Source organism: Gastrolobium bilobum, unplaced genomic scaffold, assembly GCF_033153095.1.
Source record: "Gastrolobium bilobum isolate Gb01-03AN ecotype WA unplaced genomic scaffold, APGP_CSIRO_Gbil_v1 utg646, whole genome shotgun sequence".
NCBI lineage: Eukaryota > Viridiplantae > Streptophyta > Magnoliopsida > Fabales > Fabaceae > Gastrolobium > Gastrolobium bilobum.
In genome coordinates this window covers 47,079-56,177 of record NW_026897095.1, presented here as the reverse complement: position 1 = coordinate 56,177, position 9,099 = coordinate 47,079, and the positions used below count along the sequence as shown (strand labels likewise).

Sequence of the window (9,099 nt, the reverse complement as noted above, 5' to 3'; positions counted from 1 at the left end):
AGTTTGTGCAGTTCTTTGGTGTATTTGTTGGAGAAGAATGATTGCATTTTTAAGGGGGTCTCACTGCCTCTCAACTTATCATGTGATAGGATCATCTTTGTGGCATGGCATGGCATCCCTTTGGTACTAGGCCAATGGTTTTTTTTAACTTTGTGGTTCTTAGTTTTCCCTGTTCTGGAGTATTGCTTATCATCCTACAGTTGGCTTCCTCTTCTTTCTATCTTAACCCTTGAAATTGATACATGGTCAATATTGAAGGAATTCTAGAAAAATTTTGGAGCTCATGTTCTTTAAGTAGTTATGGTGATTAAATACGATAGACATTAGAGCTTTAAAATAGATGCAGTTTTAACCTCTTAAGTCTTAACCCCTTGGTTTGTTTTAAGAAACTTTATTGGCATCAACTACGTAAATCAATTAGAAAAAAAATACACCAAATTTTGCAGTAAATAAAAATAAATAAATTTAAATAAGAGCTCAATAGAAAATAACCAAAATCATTATCAAGCGATGAAGTTTTGGATACCACTTTCATGGTCTTTCTTAGAAGCAGCAGCCATGCACAAGGCAGTGCCAATTGGGCTTGGTATGTCAATTGCTTCAGCAATCTCATCAGAAGTTGCAACTTCTACCCATCTCTTTACAACAGCAACATTCCATGTTGCCACACACAAGTGCAGTGGTCTGCAACAATAACATATCAATTCAACACCCATGCAATTAATAACAACAATAATCAACCCTTATCCCACCATGAGGGATCCAATTGTACAGAAAATGACACATTAAAGGAATTTTGTTTATAGTATTGTTACTATAAAAAGTATCCTAGATTTTATAATGTAAAATTCCAAGAAATATGATAAGAAATAAAGCAATGTGATACTCAGATTCTGAGCATGGTTAAAATAGCATATTAAGTGAGATTGATCCTTTGTGAGAACAATAGTACAAGATCCAGTGGTATTTTAGTTATATACATGATTTCTTAGTACAACTTGCAATCAACTTCCTAGTAACAATTCTAAGGATTAAGGAAAGCACCATGATGATGGGATTATAAGAACAAACTTCACTAATGTAATACATTGATAGTCAGCTTCAATCATTCATTGAACTAAAGAAGCAGATTAAATATAATATGAACATACAGAAATATTTCATCATCCTGTTCCCATCCCTAAATTTTTTCAATTATACAAGTGGCTGAGAAATACTCTCTCTGTTTCAGATACTTGTTGTTTAACGTTTTACAGAGATTAAGAAAATCATTAAATATTCTCAATTTTTAAGGAAATATAAGTTCATTTTGACAATATTACCCTCTTTACTCATTAATGCACTCTCATTCCACTTAGTAGAAATACCAAAGATAAGGGTAAAGTTGGAAAAGAGTAATTATTGCCTTCTTGGTTTTCTAATTGACAAATAAACAAAATATTAAAAAAATGACAATTATTTGAAAATGGAGGGAGTAATATAAGTTCATAGCAACTCATCCAACTAAGCTGCATCTCTCAACATGAAGGTGCTACGTCATGCCAAGGAGCAAGGTAGTCAAAATCAAGATCTTACTTTGGATCTGAAGAGAGGAGATGACACGTAGATTGCGTAATAGTAGAACGGATCACAAGATCTTACTTAAAATATAAAATTATATTTAAATATATTAATTAAAAAAACTGAAACTCATGTCTAAAGGTCCATCTCATATAGTTGTTTTCTTATGGCCGACTCATTATGCCCAACAGCAGCCCTACTTTCACCCTGGCTTGGACAGACTATGTAGGCATACATAAATAGATGTAAAATAATAATAATAACAATGTAAGTAAACAAAATGATCTTAAAATCACAACTAATATTTATTAAACTCCAATTAAAAATACAGAAAAAGCTATAGTTTATAATATAATTCACAATTCAAATTAAAGTTATAATTTATAATATAAAAAACATAAAAAGTTTTTTACAACACAAAAAACTAAAATGACAACAAAAGCACCAACAAAACAAAGGTAAAACTTTAAGTGAAATATTGTAATTGTTTGGTATATTGGACCTTGTCCCAGATATGTTATTGAAAGAAAAAATCAATTCATAGGAGCTTCTACAGAGCACACCCAGTCAAGACAAAAACGACTCAGGACAGCAGCTTGATGAAGAACCATACAACACCACCAGGTCGTAGCACCAGTCAGAGTTGCAGCACCACCAACGTGGTGGGATAGCAACTAAGATCAGCAAACAAAACAGCAGCCAAAGTTTCAATCAGAAGCAACAAAGATCAAACAAAACAGCAACAGCGGGCAGTGGCAGCAACAGCGGGCAGTGGCAGCAACACGAATGGATCGTAGGGTTTCAGTACAGAATAGGAACAAAAACGAAATGGGGGTTAAAAACTGGGTAAGGCTTGGGTTCTTAAGTTCGGTGGGCGGGTGTTAGAAAAATGGATTTTTTCAGGACTGGTGGGATCATCCCATTCCTATGATTCCACGATCATGCACGGCATCCCATCCGATCCTACCAGAATGCAATCTAGGGTAAGCATGGGATTGTGGGGGGACACAAAATTCATGTGACGTTCCAATCTTATGAGCATAAACACGATTTTAACTGCCCTGCTAAGGAGTGAAAAGTTATGCAGTGAACCAGAAGACAGCTATAAATGTGGAACTTAATGTTCATGCCAAAAGACAATTCCAGCAAATCCTTTCTTCATTTGTATAAATAGAAGTTGTTAATGTGTTCCCAATAGTTAATTAAGATCAGTTATTGTACCTCTATACTGCTTGACACACTTGGCATGCAAATTCTAATAAATTTTTTGAATTGAAGTCTATACTCACGTCAGATTCTTTGAATTCAAGATGGCCATTGATCTACAGCCTCCATTCTCCAATATCACAAGAGCACAGTCTGTGTACTTCTTGGCAACTGCCCTATGCAGTACAGATTCACCTTCGTCATCCACTGCGTTAGGATCAGCTCCAGCTAATAGTAATTCCTGTTATTTGTCCACATAAATTTTAGATAAATATAGCTCTAACAAAGAAGAAGAAACATCATATTATAATAAGTAAAACTTACTCGCATACAATCTGGTTGGCCGTGATAGGCACAAACGTGAGCTACTGATGGGCCAACGCCATCTCTTAATCTTGACCTCACATTAGCATTTCTTCTGATAAGGCTACGAACACATTCTGGGGATCCAGCTGCTAATGCAAAAACAAGAGGAGGATCTCCATCTTTGTCTAAAACATCAACATTTGCTTCTCCATACTCCAGAATTGTCTCAACAAGTTCTGCACTACCGCGTCTACAAGCTAAGTGGAGAGCCGTTTGCCCATCAGCATTTTGAGCTTCCAATAGAGAAGATATGTAGCTGCTGCCATTTTCTGATGCAGTGGCCTTTGCAAGAAGATCTCTGTACAAGAAATACAAAGAAAATGAATGAAATAACAAAATTTAAATAAAAGCAAACTCAAGCAAGATGAGTTGTGACACCAACTTACCTAACACCTGTGGCATCCCCTTCAGACACAAGTCGATGAAGATGGTTTGGGTTTTCCTGAAGAACTTCTAATTCAGGTACTGGAGAAGGCTCCGTCACATTTGACACAGAGCCCTTAAAAAAGTCACTGTATCCACAAAAATATGTAATATTGTAAATCATAATTGTTAGAATCTTATGATTCAATAGAATCAATACTATTTGGCAGGCCATCAATTTGCATTATGAATCAGAGATGGCTTTGAATCATGCGATATATGCACGAATATATATGATTTTGCATCACTTCAATGATAGAAATCGCACAATTGAATGATTCATTAATTTTTTTTTTCTTTTTTAACTTTTCTTTCACCAATTCTCATTCCTCAACCCTATTTGATTATTTCGTTGTCCTGTTTTCATTCTTCTAAAATAGAGGATTAGACAGTCACTCACTCCCTCTCTGCATCCTATTTGGCTATTCTGTTACTCTTTTTCATTATTTTGAAATAGAGGCTTCACATAGTCACTTACTCTACATATGTACCTCATTTGATTATATCATTGCTCTATTTTCATTCTTATGAAACATAGGCTTCACTAACTCAATTATGACTTAAGACTTAAAATTTTGTTTTGTGAGGTATGGTCAAGTTATTTATCAATTCCTAGTTTAAAATTATTAGATTTGAGCATTATACATCATCATACATTAATTCCTAGTTTTTTCATTGTTTCTTTCAATCTATTCCATACAATTCACAATTCAAAAATCAACTTGGCAATTCACAATTTGTGATGCAATTTGATAACCTTGTCGTGAAAGACAATTGCTATTTGATGAACATCAATGACAACTGCGCATTTGGCTCATTCCCAATCAAGGTCATATTTCCATACTAAAAACCATAAATAGCCTTAACTGCTCCATCAGATGCTGTAAAACCAACATAGAAGATGCACTCATAGTTATAATAACCTAATAGACTTACTTATCAGGGCTTGCCGGAGGGCTGCGGGGTATTTCCTGCAAATGACGGAGAAAAATTGCTAGCATTGCATTAAAAGTAGGCCTTTTAGATGGCTTGAATTGCAAGCACTCTCCAATCATCTTCCACAATTCCCTCGGAATTCCACCACCAACCACACTAGCATACTGCGGAGGAAGTTTTTTTGCCTTGACAACTGATCGATAGATTTCCTCTGCACTTAAACCTGCCCAACTGCACAAGCACAGATTCTGCACTAAGAAAATTGAAAAAGAAGAGGGACATAAAGAAGAAAGTTTGAGTAAAGATAAGTTGCTCCACGTACGGAATGGCACCCGTGCACATCTCCACCAATGTACAACCAAAACTCCAGGCATCTGATTCGGAAGATATACCTATTCCATCATCCCAGAACAAATTCAATGACTTCTTCACAGGTTCCCAAGCTTCAGGTGCGGTGTAATGTGGGCTCAGCATAATACATTCCATACAGGAATGGATCTTTGAGGAGTCACACTCTGGTTGAGCCTTCCGACAGGAAGGCTTCTTCAGAAGTGTAGCAAGTCCATAATCAGAAACCACAGCATGACCATTTGCATCAAGAAGAAGATTGGATGGTTTTAAATTCATGCAAACAACACCTGCAGCATGAAGCTCAACAACTCCTCGTGCAATGTCTGACCCATATCTACATTTGGCAAATTTTAATGTTACTATTCATAGCTGTCATGGACAATTGAAAGGCAATATGGGATAACTCAAATTCCACAAAAATGATTACTAAGCTGCCCATATTACACAAATAAGAATAATCAAATCAAAAGACAAAATTATTCTGACAAAATCTTTTCTAATTCTGTTTTATGGTTTGCTTTTGCATAACCAACACATAAGTGCTAAGGTAGGAGTAAAATGATAAATTTTACACATTAAATAACGATTCTGATTTAGCTCAGCCAAGATAATCACCCAGATTGAGTTTCCCTCAAAACATTAACTAGTCATTGAATGGAAGAGATATAATAACTTTACATTTTCACCAAATCTTAACCAGAATGCAGCACATGCCACTTATACCAATGAATTTGCTCTAATACTCATCATGTTTTCAAATTACAGACCACACCACTTGATAGACGGTGGCCTTAATACTGAGATTTCAACAACATCTGCAACCACATCATTATTTTACAATAGCAGGGTCAATTCCATTCACAAAAGAGGTGTTGCATTCCCAAAGCGCGCAACGCAACGCGCGTAGCAGTAACACAGCGTAACACAGCGGCAACCGCGTCTGAATCCGCAATTTAAAACCATGATCACTCATCAAACACAATCAAACATAACAACCACGAAGCTTCTTTTGGACTACTCACTCACTACCAAGTCAAATTAATTCCTTGAAACAAGACTAGTCAATAAAACCAAGTGAACAAAAAAATGCTAAATCCGAATAGACAAGTACAAAACAAAAAGAACTCCAAAACCTTAGGACTTGCTCCAAAGTGAGCCTCCCCTCATTGCGCTGCATCTCAGACTGAACCGATCCATAACACCTGTCCATCACAAGGCACAAACTCTCTTCCATCTTCATTGCTCCATGAAAAGTGCACACATTCCTACACCACATCGAAGCCTTGCGCAAATCCTCAAGCTTCCCCTGCACCCAATCCAAATCCATCCCCTCCGTTATCGCCACCTTCTTAACCGCCACATGGTGCCGACACCTCCCACCGCCGCTGCTTCCAATCACCGCCGTCCACATCTCCACGCCAGCTCTCCTCCCTTCCCCAATCCGCCTCACCAGCTTCAAATCCTGATGCGCCCCAACATCGATCACCGGCTCGCACCCACCGGAGCTCGAAGTCTGCGACCCACGGATGAACCTGCGCCGCTTCTCCTCATCCTCCTCATCACCATCGCCATCACCATCACCGTCACCATCTTCCTCATCATCAGTGTAGTCACAGTCAAAATTCGACCCTCCGCCAGCGGCAGCTGATGTGTTCGCGGCGGCGGAGTGGATGAGCGCGAGAACGGCGAAGTTCTTGCGCAGCGCTTGAACGGAGTTGCCGACGGTGGACACGTGGCGGCAGCGCGGACACGTGAGCGTAGCATCAGGAGAAGCCGAGAACATTCTAGAAAGACACTCTTTGCAGAAACCGTGGCCGCATTGAAGCAGAAGCGGTACTCGCTCCTCTTCGTTGTACCGCGTTTGACAAACCGAACAACAAGGGATTTTCATTTTCTTTTTCTTTTTTTCTTTTTTTTTTTTTTGTTCCTATCTTTATTCTTTCTAATTTTCTCTCTCTCTTTCTCTTTCTCTTTGTCTATAAGGAATCTCTCAAGTTCAGCAACTATATACCTAAAGCAGAAACCAGTGGCTAGCTAAGAACCAGAACTGGTTTGATCCGAATTTGAGCTGAAAGGATCTTATTTATAGCGAATTGGAGGTGATGAGGTGTGTGAATGGCAGATCCATGAGCAGCGATCAATTAATGAAGGAAATCTAGAGAGAGAAAGGGTTTTAGAGAGAGAGAGAGAGAAGCTGAAGAAGGAAAATGAAGTAGCGATTGGTAAGAGAGAGGGTTTTTTTGGTATTTAGATGTAGTTGCTTTCCCTTTCATTGCAGTTTTCTGTTTCCATTTGTAAGAATGGGTTTGGTGTTAAGGTGGCTTGGACTTTGAAGTTCCCAAAAACACTTCGCTTGATAGAAAATGGAATAATTTTATGGATTTTTTGGGTTAAGGCTTCTTAGTTTTATTCTATCATATGTGTGTTCTTTCTCTCTCTATATCTCTCTAGATTTTCTTTTTACTATTTTTTTTTTATGTCATGAGCAATATGTGAAAAGGCTTTAGAGATTCATGGGGTTCTGTGCTTGCCAAATTTGGGGTTGTTCCTATATCTATAAGGACATATCAGCCTTCTTTTCTTTTTCTGCTTTAGCTATGTGTGAAAGTTCTTTCTAATTCCATTCCTTTTGAAAAATAATGCTACTTTATTTAATGAAGAAAATGGAAAAATATAAAAGTGAAGGTATGCTTGTACGAAGGTACGTGACTTTTGATTGAAATAAATAACCGTGGGAGGAGTATCTCTTCTTCCTCTAAATATAGGATAATTTATGGAGAGATTTATTCTCATTAAGAAAACTCTCAGCTTAATGCTTCTAACAGGGGGTGGTAGTTAAGCAAAGTCGACAATGATAAAATTTGGATTCCTGGCATTGTAGCTAAAGTTAGATCTCTTGAGATATATTGTTAGGTGTTTTGTTTTGTTTTTTTTTTTTTTTTTTTTTTGCATTGAGGTCAAATTTAAATTTGTGTTTGAGAGATAGTTATCTATACACTTACAAAGGATGTATGAATTCTCAATAAGAACAAAGTACGCGTCCTTTTTGAATTGTTCAAATCTCATAAGTGAATAGAAAATCGAATTAAGATTATATCTCATATGAATTGCCTAATCTATTCTTTTAAAGGGGAAGTTTGGTTTCAATGTCCCAAATGATTCACAACTCAGGATCAGGCATTACCGAGAGCCTCTTTGGATTCTTATTTTAAGTTAGAAGCTATTTATAAGCTAAAGCTTAAAAAAAAAAAAGATAAAAGCTGTTTGATAATTACCTAAATTTTTTATCTTATAAATTATTTAAAAGCACATATTTCAAGAAAATTGTCTATATCTCTATAACTCTTTATTTCAAAAAAAAACACAATTCAAGAAAAGTTGATAAGAGCTTAAAAAAAGCTCTTCTGTGCCTGTTTGGATCCTCTTATTTTTAAGCTAAAAACTACTTATAAGCATAAACTAGGTCAAACAGGTTTTGGGAAAAGCTCTTATAACGAAAAACTCTTTTTTTATAATGAAGAAAAAAGTTGAAAGTTAAAAGCTCCTAGAAGGAGCTTTTTTTTAAGCTCTTATCTGCTTTTCTTGAATTGTGTGATTTTTTTTAAAATGAAGAGTTATAAAGATAGAGAGAGATAATTTTCTTGAAATATGTGCTTTTAAGCTAAAATTTTTATGTAATTACCAAACAACTTTTAGCTTTTTTTTAAGCTCTTATTTTTAGCTTTAGTGCATGTTTGGATCCTCTTATTTTTAAGCTAGAAGCTACTTATAAGCATAAGCTAGGCCAAACAGGTTTTGGAAAAAGCTCTTATAACGAAAAGCTCTTTTTTTTATAATGAAGAAAAAGCTGAAAATTAAAAGCTCCTAGGAGGAGCTTTTTTTTAAGCTCTTATCTGTTTTTCTTGAATTGTGTGCTCTTTTTTTTTAATGAAGAGTGATAAAGATAGAAAAAGAGATAATTTTCTTGAAATATGTGCTTTTAAGTAATTTTTAAGCTAAATTTTTTTTGTAATTTCCAAATAGCTTTTAGCTTCTTTTTTTAAGCTCTTTATTTTAGCTTTATTTTATAAGTAGCTTCTAGCTTAAAAATAAGAGGATCCAAACAGGCTCTTAGCTTATAAGTAGTTTCTAGTTTAAAAAAGAGACTCTTAGGAGCTTTTAGCTTTTAGCTTTTTTTCTTCATTATAAAAAAAAATTTATTATAAGAACTTTTCTCAAAACCTATTTGGCCTAACTTCTGTTTATAAGTAGCTTCTA

At 35.9% G+C, this 9,099-nt stretch overlaps 1 protein-coding gene across 1 annotated transcript; it reads right to left on the bottom strand.

Annotated features, from left to right (window-relative positions):
* Positions 1–503: 503 nt before the first annotated feature.
* Positions 504–7,044, bottom strand: LOC133304082 (E3 ubiquitin-protein ligase KEG-like). Its single transcript, XM_061504050.1, has 7 exons — positions 5,976–7,044; positions 4,814–5,176; positions 4,492–4,722; positions 3,519–3,644; positions 3,091–3,430; positions 2,850–3,007; positions 504–684 (listed from the first exon to the last, which is right to left on the bottom strand). The coding sequence occupies exons 1-7, from the start codon at positions 6,731–6,733 to the stop codon at positions 504–506; spliced, it is 2,157 nt and encodes a 718-aa protein (XP_061360034.1). The 5' UTR covers positions 6,734–7,044.
* Between the last annotated feature and the right edge of the window lie 2,055 nt (positions 7,045–9,099).

Coding starts and splice junctions, on each gene's coding strand:
- LOC133304082 (XM_061504050.1), bottom strand. CDS start 6,733: ATGAAAATCCCTTGTTGTTCGGTTTGTCAAACGCGGTACAACGAAGAG. Junction 3,645..4,491: donor CCTCCGGCAAGCCCTGATAA/GTAAGTCTATTA, acceptor TTGTGGATACAG/TGACTTTTTTAAGGGCTCTG. Junction 3,008..3,090: donor GCCAACCAGATTGTATGCGA/GTAAGTTTTACT, acceptor GACAAATAACAG/GAATTACTATTAGCTGGAGC.